At 40.2% G+C, this 12,608-nt stretch overlaps 2 protein-coding genes across 41 annotated transcripts in view; one reads left to right on the top strand and one right to left on the bottom strand.

Annotated features, from left to right (window-relative positions):
• The window catches only part of sm (heterogeneous nuclear ribonucleoprotein L), a 128,302-nt gene that overhangs the window by 75,907 nt on the left and 39,787 nt on the right, over positions 1-12,608 (bottom strand). The window lies entirely within an intron of this gene.
• TTLL6A (Tubulin tyrosine ligase-like 6A) overlaps positions 1-12,608 on the top strand; it is a 133,564-nt gene that overhangs the window by 90,163 nt on the left and 30,793 nt on the right. For 2 of the 4 annotated variants that reach the window (XM_086828347.1, XM_086828348.1), the window contains exons 3-7: positions 8,987-9,690; positions 9,752-9,905; positions 9,967-10,863; positions 10,924-11,685; positions 11,740-11,930. In XM_086828347.1, the coding sequence (XP_086684473.1) occupies positions 8,987-9,690; positions 9,752-9,905; positions 9,967-10,863; positions 10,924-11,685; positions 11,740-11,853 (2,631 nt within the window). In that variant the 3' untranslated portion in view covers positions 11,854-11,930. Of the gene's footprint in view, positions 1-8,986; positions 9,691-9,751; positions 9,906-9,966; positions 10,864-10,923; positions 11,686-11,739; positions 11,931-12,608 lie in introns of those variants that run through there. The other 2 variants (XM_086828350.1, XM_086828349.1) reach the window with 1 other exon arrangement.

Below are 12,608 nucleotides of genomic sequence, written 5' to 3'. Positions count from 1 at the left end.
AGGCCCAATGATCACTGTCCGCGGAATAACGCATAATGCGAGAGCCAAACAAACGATGACCAGCAGCATCCCACTATTACCCATTGTCTACGGCATCGCTGCTGGCATCCGTATCAGATGACCACCTATACCAGCAAAAAGCATTTTGCTGACATGTAAGCCATAGACACAATGCACCTTTCTTTCACATATGCCACACGGACACACATATACAGCAGTTTCAAAATTGTAATTATGCGCCACCAGTTGGCAGTTAATTACACTGAACGAAAGTGTGTAATATGCAAAATCAACATGGCAAACCGCACTAGTATTTATACATATATACTATATTATATATTTAGAAGAACTGTGCACATTGCGCATACGCCCCGTTAAACCGTTTATTAGTTTTGAATTTTCATTGGATTCCGCGTCCGGGCAATAGATTTCACTGCTTCAATTAGCAGAATTAAAATGTTTACCCTCTGGCGGCCATCAGAAAAAAACTATCAAAATTTTTCATTTTATAGTGGCCGCCATTTTAAGCCGGTCTTTTGTGGCATTTTTCCAGCCCAGTCCACTCCCCCATTTTCCGATTTTTCCCAGTTAATTTTGGTAAGAGTAAAGAGGCTTAGTGGTGATGTGGGAGCGCTTAAAAAGGATCATTAATTTATCACGGCATGGCTAGCCTGGTTGTTTTGTCAATAAACTTTTCAATTGAAACAAATCAACTGGAACAGAATCGATTTTGCTCACTATATTAAAGTGGAAAATGCAATAAATAACCTAAAATTTAAAATACGATGCACTTTTATATATAATCTAATATTTTGGGAAACATTTTCCATCTGCATCCCATATAATATCATTTATTTCTTGATCAAAAACATCAGCATTCTTGACAAAGCAGGCTAAGCCTTCAAGGACTTGCTGCTATTTATTATTTTCTTTTAATTTTGCTGGCTTGCTTTTCTTGGCATTTCCCTCGATTTGTCTAAAGCCTTTCCGTTTTTCCTTGTCGTCGCTTTCGTCTGTTCTTGATATATATTTTTCGCTGCAGCGAATATGTCATGTTCGTGTCAGAAATTTGTATTGTGTTGACTTGCATTTGACAGCTTAATGAATTTAGCTTTATTTTTTGCCCCCACTTGGAACCCAATCGTTGGGCATTGTCTTAACCCCAATACGTGCTGATATTTGGATGCACTCAGGCCCGATATTATATAAGCCCATAGCGAGAGCATTATGAGAAAACTTTTTCCAAACGAAAATAACCCACAAAAAAATGTCCGTTACGTGCTCCATAAAATGTCTGGCACCCCTGACCATATACTATATATATAATGTATATATACACATATATTTTAGTGGCCGAAATTTCTTTGGGTTTTTGACAATGTGCAAGTTTTTCTGTGTTGAAAGAAAACTTTTTTTTATTTTATTTTTATGTTGTGGCACCAACAACCATAACAGGGAACTATAAGAGTTTAAGGTGGAACGTCAAGTGTTTGGTTCCAAGGACCTCACGCTCCTGAAAAGGCCGGGAGTTGTATGTAATTTGGTTTTATGCTTTATCGCTTGCTTGATTTTTATTATGATTATTATCGTGGGAATTACGATGCAACTTTTGGGGGGTTGGAAAAAAAAAAGAGAAAGAAACTTTTGTGATTGCTGGGTCCCTAAAGAAAAGCTTATGTCTGGAATTTTCTACTGATTTATTGGGTTAGCAGAGGCATTTTCACGTCTTTGTTGTTGCCCAGGACAACGGTCATCATGATGACGATGATGATGAGGAGTTTTTGATGTCTTGATCTGATGATGGTTTAATATGGCCTAGTTTACCAGAATGAGCAATTGATTGGCCCCTGTTCAAAGTGTGTGTGCATGTTAAGAGGAAGTATTCCTAACAATTTCCCCAAGATATAGTTTTCTACCGTGTTTATGGTCTATTAACTCTTATATCTATCACTCACGCACTAAACGTATGCATTTCATATTGATGAAGGGTTAAATAAACTTACCTAAAAAGAGAAGAAAGTAAAGAAAAGCAATAAGTAACAGGTAATAAAATAATTACATTTATTGAATGTAATAATATTGTGTCAAAGGCGATAATAGTTTGCTATGCTAGCTAACATATTTAATTTAAACAAAACCATAAGCAAAATAATATTTCGTGTTGGGATTGAAAATGAACTTAATTCGTATAGACTTCCGCCGGAAATGCAAATTGCAATTGCAATGCAATCCACCCCAAGTTTCTCGAAATGAATTGAAGCAGAAAACGATTTCTTGACTAGATAGTTTCCAGCCGTAACTCTGATTGCCGCAAATCCCATCAATGGATATGCTTCTGGCACTGCAGCTTAGCCTAAACGAGCCGCTTTCCACCAACCCTTCCCCCTCAAATCCTCAGCATTAAGCCCTCAAAAAACAGTTTTTTCTTTCCATCCCTCTCTTTTTTGCTTGTTGCAATTGCTATGCAATGTTGGAAAAATCTTCAACCACAAAGGACTCAAAACCGAAAGCAAAACAAAACATCAAGCGGGGGAGGCGGGGAGGAGGAGAAGGGAAAAACCAATGTTAAGCAGAGCGAGAGCGAGGAGATTTTCCACCTTTTTCCTCCCCCTAACATGAGTACATGTATGTGTGTATATGCAAAGAGCCTGGCCAACACAATGGCGGCAAGTTAAAGCCAAATCGGGCCGTCAAGGGGGTCTGAGGCTGGGGCCACAAAAGGCCACTAAAGAGATGTAGATGCCTTGGTGGGTTTCGTGTAGATATATTTAACAGCAAAGTCAAGCGCTTGCGATGTGCACAGCACAAAATCCAAATTTAATGACCGAGTAAAATAGACAGCAAAACCGAGGGAGAGAGCGCCAGGATACGACAACCAGGAGTCACACACTTGCACGTCCAAGAGGATGCACTGAGAGAAGTCCAGGCAAGTCGAAAAAGATATGCTTAACATGGGAAAATTTCTAGGGAAATAACTCTTCAGACTCTTTTGCTTTTAAAATTCCTTAATATTATATGGCAATAATACATTTCTTCCTGTGCATTTTACTGGTTCTGGTGGGGGCGTGGCTCTAATGTTAGTTGAATGTTTGCCGAGCCTTTGTTATCGGCATGCGTCTTTTTGCAATTGGATATGCCTTTTATGCCTTTGGGCTGTGTTAATGTTGACAGTGCTCGTCGGGAGAGCCAAGGACATGACAGGAGTTGGAAAATACAACACACACACACACACACACATGTTCATGTGTTAGTCCCCACACACCCACAAACCCCATCATGTTATGTAGTCTATAGCAGCAGAAGGACCCTTTCGACCACGGCCTCGGGCCAAAAGGCATCTGCGCTTCGACATCGTCATTCCACACAACTTTTGATGCCTGTCCTGGTCGCTAGTTCATCTCCATCTCTCATCTGACCCTGTCCATGGCACTCCCCCCCTACTACGGCTCCTCGCTGGCACATTATGGCAAATTATGACATTGACAAGTGGCCAGGAGGTGTCACATTTCTTGGTCGCCATTTTCCTCCTTTTTTTTTTTTTTGTTTCATCTGCAGCAATTTGTTGCTGCATGTCATACATCAGAAACTCACACACACACTGGCGGAAAAAAAAAGAAATACAAGCATGGGTTTTTCTTCTTGATTTTCCGTCCCTGAACTTTGCATTTTAAAAAGGTCTTTAGTCATATAAGTGAGTTGTGTGAGTTACACAAAAAAGGCCTATTAATTTGGTCTAGATTTATGAATTTATGGTTCTTAATTCAATGATTAAGTGGAAAAGAAAATGATTAAGTACTTAGGCAAGGTTTCATAAAAATATGGGTAGTTTTTAGGTGTTATTTAGGGCATAGCCATTTTGTATAATAATTTATTTCATTTAGAGGTTCTATATAATGATAAATAATAACAAAGGAAGCTAAACCCTTAATTTTTAAAACCTCAAAGGTTTGTGCTCTTTTTATCGTCGCATAGGTAAAATAACTCATTTATTTAAGTAAGAGTATCCACATAGCACACAATAACCCAATATACCACGCTTTATTATACAAAAATAATCAAACTGATTCAAAAAGTAGGTCCTATAAATTTCACTCCCATAATCACACACCCCTTTCTCTCAGTGTAGCAACCGCAGGACACGACTGAGTACATATAAAACCCCGTGCCAAATGTCTTTTTGCTGCCCGCAGTTTTACATTTTCGTTTCTCTTTTGGGCCATAAGTGTCAAAGGAAAAGTGCACTAGGCGCAGAAACCAGAAACTGTTGCATACTTTGCAGCGTCTTTCACTTGGAAATGTCCTTGCTGTGTGGTGTTGTTTTCTTGCAGTTAAATTTTATTTTCATTACAAATGCGTTTGTTGTTTATGCACTCCATATATATATATATATTTATATGCACACTGCAGTAAAGGAAAGTAAGGCGTCTAAACAAAAAGTCTTGCCACTTCTCGACTATTTTCACAGTTGTTCTTATTGCTAGTGCTTTGCATCTGTATTTGTGTTTGTTTTTGTTTGGTTTAGTTGTTTGTAGTATATTTGTTGTTTTTTTCGGGCCACGTTTTTGTTGTTGATTTCGTCGTTTCGTTTTGCATTACAAATAACGCTCTTTGCTTTGCTTTTCCTCTCCTTTTTTTTGCATTTCGTGCGAGCATTTTAACATTTCAACATTTTCATTGCGTCTCGCAGGGTGAAGTGTTCAAATTTATGCGCATATATTGTTTGGGGAAGCATTCATTCATGCGTTTCCAGTTCTCAGCTCCACAGCTCCATAGTTTCCATAGTTCCACAAGTCCCGGAGTATCGAAAACCCAGGCAACGCCCCTCATATTGCAGTTGATTTCACGATTCATGCATAATTACAGAGGATTCGTGGCTCACAAAATACAACATAGTATGCATACAGAGAGACAGAGAGCAGAGTTTGTATGACCTGCATATATAAATCAAACATAGAATTACAAATGCCAACGAAATATGTATTTGTATCATCACACACGACGATGTTAATCACGTTCGGTAGCTCCTCTAATCCCAGGGAAAAGTCCCTCTACGAGAAAATGATAAATGGGCTACCAGGACATCGTGGACATTGCCTTTGATTTTCACATTTAAATTACTAAATCATAGCTTAGACCCGCTATGGTTAGTCTCATTTTTTGTGACACCATTAAACTGGATTTAGTTCTTGTTCTCGTAATAAACGTTCATTTCCACATTTTCTGCAAAAGTTTTGCATTGAAAAAGCTTTTAACATGACATTTTGAGTCCCTTTAGTTAAAACTTTAGGCATTAAAAACCCCCAAAAATGTTAATGCCGGAAAATGTAAATTGAATTGAAAGTGTGTGTGGGAGAAAGATTTTCATTGTGTGGGGGAAGAAGGTCCTGCCAGAAGGACCCTGTGCAGTTTTGTCCTGCCATTAAGTTTATGTGGCAAGTTGCCGCATTTCTTTCCTGGGGTCAATTGAAAGCAATTAAAAATGCGAGAGTTAGAGTTTTTGGGCAATAGGAAAAGTTGCAAAAGCTGGAAAATATGCCACAGTTTTAAAACGATAGAACGACACAACTTTTCCTTAAGCCGCTGCTGCTGCTGCTAGCTTTTCACAATTGAAAACAGTGGAGCAAAAGGGAAATTAAGCCAAGCCAAGGAGATTAAAAAGGAAGAGGCTGTGAGTCCTTTTGTAAGTCAAAGGCAAAGATGATGAAGTTGTTATTGTTTCTCAAGTTGTTTGTGGGATTTACGAGGCCTGCTATTAGTCAAGATTGAATTTTAAAAGGTCTTGTTCCCCCAAAACTGCCTATCAATGTGAAAAGTTAAAAATTACTATATCCTCGAGCTTGCCAAACTTTAAATTAATAGCTGTAGCGGCGGATGAGCCTGGCAGTAATTAAAAGATTAATTTTTAATGCGCGCTTAGGCAAAATGCGACTGTGCGCGCTCCATAAAAATAAAAAGGATTTGTGAAAACTAGTACAGACACACACACTCGCAGGACTTCCATACGAACATTCTCACACATTGTAATTTATGCCCCAGCTCTCCGGTTTTTCATCATCATCTGCCAGGCGAGTTTATGAACCATTTTCACTACTCTGCCAAACTCCACCGAACCCCCTTTTACCCCTTATTTTTCCACACTCTCCTTGTTTCGTTTTGTTATTTTCCTTTTGTTTAATTTTTTATTATTATGCTCTGGGGCTCTCCGGTTTTCCTCTTTTTTTTATACATATTTTCCACGCTTGCAGCTGCAAATGAAATGTATGTGTGTGAAAGTACACCTTTAAATTTTTAATACGGTTTGTCGTCCCCTGATTTTACACTCATTTCACGTGGCACTTCGTTGCCTTCCTGCCTTCGTCCTCCCATCCTTCCGCCCAAAACTTGATTAAAAAGCCAGCGGACATTGTCGCCCCTATCCGAAGGGATGTCAATTAATAATTGATTAAGGGGGGAAAAAATAAATAAATAAATAAATTTACGCCTGTTACGAAGGGCTTCAGACAAATATAAAAGTGTGAAATATTCAATCAAAAGCAATAATTTATTATTTGCTGTATAGATTAAACACGTCAATGTTGGGGTAATAAAAGCTACAAAGAGAGAGATTTATGTTGAGCATATTTATGCAGACTATTAAAGGTGTAAAATCTGACATTATATAAGGTACAAATATTCTTATTTTCCGTCACAACTAAGTGAAAACAACATTAATCGCCATTTTCCGCTCATTTTTCCCGCTTATCAGTGCTCCTGTTTTGTCCACACAAAAGAGCTGCCTCCGTCTACTTTTATTCTTGTTTTTGTAGGTGGGTTGGTTCGTGCACTATCATTAATATTTGAAATGCAGAAAAGTTGCCAGAGCTTTTCCCTCTTTTCCATTTTGTTTGTTGTTGTTTACAGTCTCCAGCGACAAAGCGAGCGCATAATTAGCTGCACAATAACAAAAAATAAATAAAAAGCGGCAGCAACAATCTAACTTGCGACAGCCAATTAGAGGAAAAGCGAACTGGGCTCAGAGATAGAAGCCATTCCGTCCGAAAACGTTACTCAACCAAATAAACTTGACAAATTACATGCTTCGTTGCGGAAATCCAAACTCAAAATGCAAAATGAGGCACAAGCAGCGACAATTGTTTGTGTCATTTAATACCAAAAAAACAAAAGCCATGGGTACAGGGTGGAAAAATAAAAGTTTATAGATGAAATTGATTAAAACTTTATAAATAGAGCAATATCACAATGGGTAAAGCGAGTAATTCGAAACTCAAAATAATTAGAATAAACTTTTAAATGTTATTTTATATAATATTATGAATACTTTCAACGAGGAATTAGAAACTCGAAATAATTAGAATGAGTTTGTGGGTCTTAATTTTAGATAATATTATAAATACTGTTTTAATTCGGTTTCAGTTTTGATTTGATGTTGATTATAAGTAAAAGTTTAAAGTGTAAATTATTAAAAATTATATATTACATAATTTAAAGAAGAAACAAAAAGAAACTCTCTCGTTTGCTATTGCTTAAACATTACAGGCAACGCGTTAAAGAGAGAGTGAATGACGTTTAAGATACATAACCTTTCAGGGTATTATAGTTTAAGTCAGATGCTTGCAACATAGGGAAGGAGACATTTCCGACCCCATAAATTATATATATTCTTGATCAGCATCTACAGGCGAATCTTTCTAGCTTTATTCGGCGGAAAAAAAATTTTTTCAGAAATTTCCCATTTTTTGAAAAAAAGGAAAGGGGTTACATCATTAAAATTATCAAAATTTGACAGAAAAAAAATTTGTTAACCAAGTATGCAGACTTGTTAGCACTACAGAAACTAACACAGAAAAACTTTCCGAATTGAAATTAATGCATTTTTTGCCTAGTTATGAGTTTTTTAAGATTTGACTTGTCTAAAAAATAAAGATTAATAACGTTTCAAAGTATGCGAAGCTTAAAATCCTAGTTTTGATCGATATCCGATCCTATAATTCAATTGTAAACTGCAAGGATATATAAAGTTTCACTTCCTGAAGTTAGTATCCTTTCTTGCTTAATGTAAAGTTGTTAATGTATAGTTTAAATGTAGTAGTTAATGAGCAGTTTCAAATTCTATTGCAAAATTGCAATAATGTTTAGTCATTAATTAACTTAACTTCAAGCTTTAAGAATGTACCTAATTTCTCCCAGTGCACGTAAAATATACACAGTGCAAGTCTGTAGGGTTAGCACACCAAAGGTGACCCATCGACACGGTCACGCCACGCCCCTTTTTGGCTTTCTGCTATTTAGCCATCTGTGTGTGTCTGTGCTCCCCAAGTTAACCAAGCGTATGACAAACCAACATTTACATCTGAACTGAGTTTGTCGCTGATATATATAATATATACCTATATATTGTGATGATGCTTTTTTCCCGCCCTTTTAATGTTTTATTGTACTTTTCCTTGTGACATTGACTGCCTGAACTAATAACCGCATGAGCCTAAAGCCTGATTAAACTGCGGTTAATGAGCCCCACCACCACCACCACCATCACCCTTTTACCTTTACCTTCGCCTTCCCCCTTTCATGGAAATTAATCCGTTAAGCGCGGGGGGAGGTGGCAGGTGTGCACTGGTTCGTTTCAGTTGTCGCAAGGTGTTTTGGCTAACCACATGGCACTGGTTTTTACCTGGGTCGCGGCGGCACTGACTTTGGTAATCGAGTGGCTCGCATCTCAAATGTCAACCGCCAGAGCACTTGACCTTGCCATGTGTGTAGTTGGGGGGAGGGTGGTGGTGGTTCCTAAGGTTGCGTAACGAAAGCCACGGTAAATCACTGTGGTAACTACTACATTTTTAGCCAGATTTTTTGTAACCGAATACCTTATTTATCACTTACAATAGCAATCTTTCGAATGACTGTCTTTCTGATTCTACCCACAACTTATTCGTACATATATTTTACTCTCTAAATTCAATGTACCTTTCAATAATCGAATTTTTAGATGCCAAAGTATAAAAAAAAAAAATACCGATTTGCTACCAAACCACCAAAGTCATCAAAGCCAAGGAACCTTTGTCAAATGCCCCTTCAGATGTCGCCAAAGCATACGCGCTTCTTCGATGCGCAGAAATCGCTGCCAAAGGATAAGGCCAAAGTTCAAAGGAGGGAAAGCGTTTACGTTGTTTCAAATCAACCTCGTAGGAAACGACGTTATGAGCCCGTCTGGCGGTGTCGCGGTGTCTGTGCCAAGGACGATCACTTAACGGTGATCACGGAGGATCTTAAACGAAATCCACCAAATAAACCCTTTTTTACACCATCTGAACTCGATGTGATTTGCTATGATGCCACCAAGGGTCCACCGATGCAGTTCCATGTGGATGGCACAGACATTGTGCCCAGTATTCGAGGATTGCGTCTCAGTGTCTGTGTGGAGAATACGCGCTTCCAGTTGGTCGCAAAGGTGACGCGGAACATGGGCTTCCAGCATGTGCCGCAGCATCGATTGTGGAATATCCAGTGGTCCGACTGCACTCCACATCATGATCTGTTGCGAAGCATGAAGCGCTTCCAGCAGATCAATCATTTCCCTGGAATGGTGGAGATATGCCGAAAGGATCTGTTGTCGCGGAACCTGAATCGTATGCTCAAGCTATTCCCCGGCGACTATCGCATCTTTCCCAGGACCTGGCTAATGCCCACAGAGTGAGTTTATCTCAGCTTCTACTATTTTGATTAAGGTTTTTTAATATCTCTCCCAATCTAGTGCCTATGATGTGGCCATTTATTCCAGCAAGCATAAGCGCTCCTTTATTCTAAAACCCTATTCGGCGGGTCAGGGACGAGGTATTTGGATAACCACCGATTTGCGCAGCGTGGACAAGCGGGAGAAGCTCATCTGTCAAACCTATATAGAGCGGGTAAGTTTAGTCTTTACATATTTTAAGTAACTTTACCCTATAAATTTTATACCTTTGTTAGCCCCTGCTAATCGATGGCTACAAGTTTGATCTGAGAGTCTATACGCTGGTCACTTCGGTGGATCCCCTACGCATATTTGTGTACAATGAGGGCCTTGCCCGTTTCGCAACTCAGAAATATGTGGCTCCGTCTCTGGGCAACGCTCACAATGTGTTTATGCACTTGACCAACTATTGTCTCAATCGCCGGAACTCCCAGTATATGGTGGGCAGCAGTCCGGAAGTTGGCTCTAAGCGAAAACTTAGTGCCTTCAACAAGTGGCTGGTGGAACACAATTACGATGTTGCGGAGTTCTGGGCCAGTGTGGACGATGCCATCATCAAGACGATCATTAGTGCATGGCCAGTGCTGAAGCATAACTACAATATGTGTTTTCCGAAGCACGATAAGATCCAGGCCAGCTTTCAGTTGCTTGGCTTTGACATTTTGGTGGACTGGAAGCTAAAACCTTACATCCTGGAGGTGAATCATACGCCGAGTTTAAGTGCAGATGAGACTGTGGACATGGAGGTGAAGCGTCCTCTCATCCGGGACACTCTGAACATGCTCAGCACGGCTCTGGTGGACAAGGAGCAGATCATACGTGACGATCGCATTGAGCATCGAACTAGACTCCTGAGGAACATCTACAACAAGAAGTCTGTTGCCCCAATACCCGGCTCCTCGTCATCAGGTCGAGAGGCTGGTGGAAACAACGATGTGCGGCAGTCCTTCTCCATTGGTTCTCTTACCCAGCAAATAGCCTGGGAGGAGAGTCACCTGGGCAACTACCGACGCATTATGCCGCCCCAGGAATCAGAGAAGGTGCAATACTACTGCAAATTCTACGATCAGAACAAGTCGTCCATGTTTCAGGGAACACTCTCCAGTCGAAGACGGGAGGAGCATACTCAATTGGTAAGTTTAAGACTATAATCTTTGTAAATTACAAGATGCTATGTGAAAACAAACCCCTAGGCAATGCAAAAACTCCTCCAAGAACATCGTGTACCCTACACGCAAAAGCGTGTAAGCAAGCCCCTTCGTTGGCCAGGTGATCTTAAATCGGATGTAGCTCAGGTGGATCCGTTGATCAAGCATGTGAGACGCCGCCGCGAGGAGGAAGAGGCTCGTGCGAGGAAACATCGAGCTGTGCTTGCCCGTGAGCTACAGAAACAAAAGGAGCAGCTATTGGCTCCCTCGGACGATCTAGGCGATCGTTACAGAAGGCGTCGTGAGAAGCATTTGCCAAAGAGGAGCAATAGCACCAATAAACCCCACCGAAGGAAGGCTCAGCGTCACCTGAGTCATCGTGTGCGACACCAGCGTATGCTCGAACTGGAGGCTCAGCAGGATGCCAAGTTTCTGGAGCAGCATGCCAAGAGCAGGCGACTCCAGGCAGGTCAGCTCAAAGAACCCCCAAGGGCAAAGAGCTGCTTCAGCCTGAAGAGCAAGGTCAGCACCAAGAGCAAGCAAAGCTCGAAGAGCAAACAGAGCTGGAAGAGCCTACAGAGCTCCGGCAGCAAGAGTATCTTCAAGAATGCCAGACCCCGGATAAGTACCTCCAGTTTGGTGACCAGCTCCAAATGGGAATCAGCTCAGCTGCTGGCCAGTCAACCCCAACTGACCCAATCCATTGACTGGACAGCGGATGATATAAGCGATCTGGAAAGAGCTGAACACCTCAGCTGGCGACAAAAGAGGACCGAACAGTTTAATGACACTCACCTCAGGTCATTGGTAAGTCATCAAATTGGGGAATTCATATAGAATTTACCTTCCCTTTCTACCCAGATCTTCTCAAAAATGTATGAAAATGGTCATTTGACCAAAAACGATATCAAGTGCTTCCCGGATCTGCTCTATAGCATACTCAGTCGTAATTTCACTGATCCAGGTAGTCAATAGATATGAAAGTTTTGTGTCGGCTCAAACCTAGGTTCCGTTGAGATTAAAAATAGTATCTGCATGAATTTTTAATAAGAGTCGGAGTATGTGTTTTCCTTTTTTGATTTTACAGCGACCAATCAAAGTTCAATAGGCCTCACACATCGTAATCCATTGTTTTGCATATACCCATAAAGTCAACTTTATGCCAGCTTTTTCTGTCACAAAACGGCGGCAAACAAAAAACAGAAGGACATAAAAAAAGTGGCAGCGGGTGCGGAAAACGGGAATATAAAAATATATGATGAAAACGGAAGGGGAACCACCTCATCGATTTGTAAAACTTGGAAACCTGTGTATCTATCCCCCAGTTTTAGCACTGGAAATAAAATTTATTACTAAAATACTGATCATTTTAGCCAGGCAAGGACTTAAAAAGTTGTAAAAATAAAGCAGTACATACATTTTTGAAAAGAAATAAGCTTCAAAAACTAAAGAAAATTCTTAATGGTGCTGATATCTAGTACTTCTATTTATCTTTCATATTTTTAAGGCCTTAAATATATCCCTGTTTTATTTGCAGTGCCTTACTCTCTACACATTTTCACTGTAGTTCCATTTGCCGGCGGAGCATCTTTGCCATCTTTGATGGGCGCATGCATAAACAAAATGCAATACAATACGCGGCATGGGAGCCATAGAACGTGCATTATTGAAAACCTCAGTTGCCACAACGAACCACGCCCCATTGCCACCCACATTTTCTCGGGTCCTTA

The sequence above is a fragment of the Drosophila serrata genome, unplaced genomic scaffold, assembly GCF_035046125.1.
Source record: "Drosophila serrata isolate PLE 108 unplaced genomic scaffold, ASM3504612v1 contig_184, whole genome shotgun sequence".
Lineage (NCBI taxonomy): Eukaryota > Metazoa > Arthropoda > Insecta > Diptera > Drosophilidae > Drosophila > Drosophila serrata.
The sequence above is the reverse complement of the archived record's forward strand: the minus strand, read 5'-3'. Positions and strand labels throughout refer to the sequence as shown.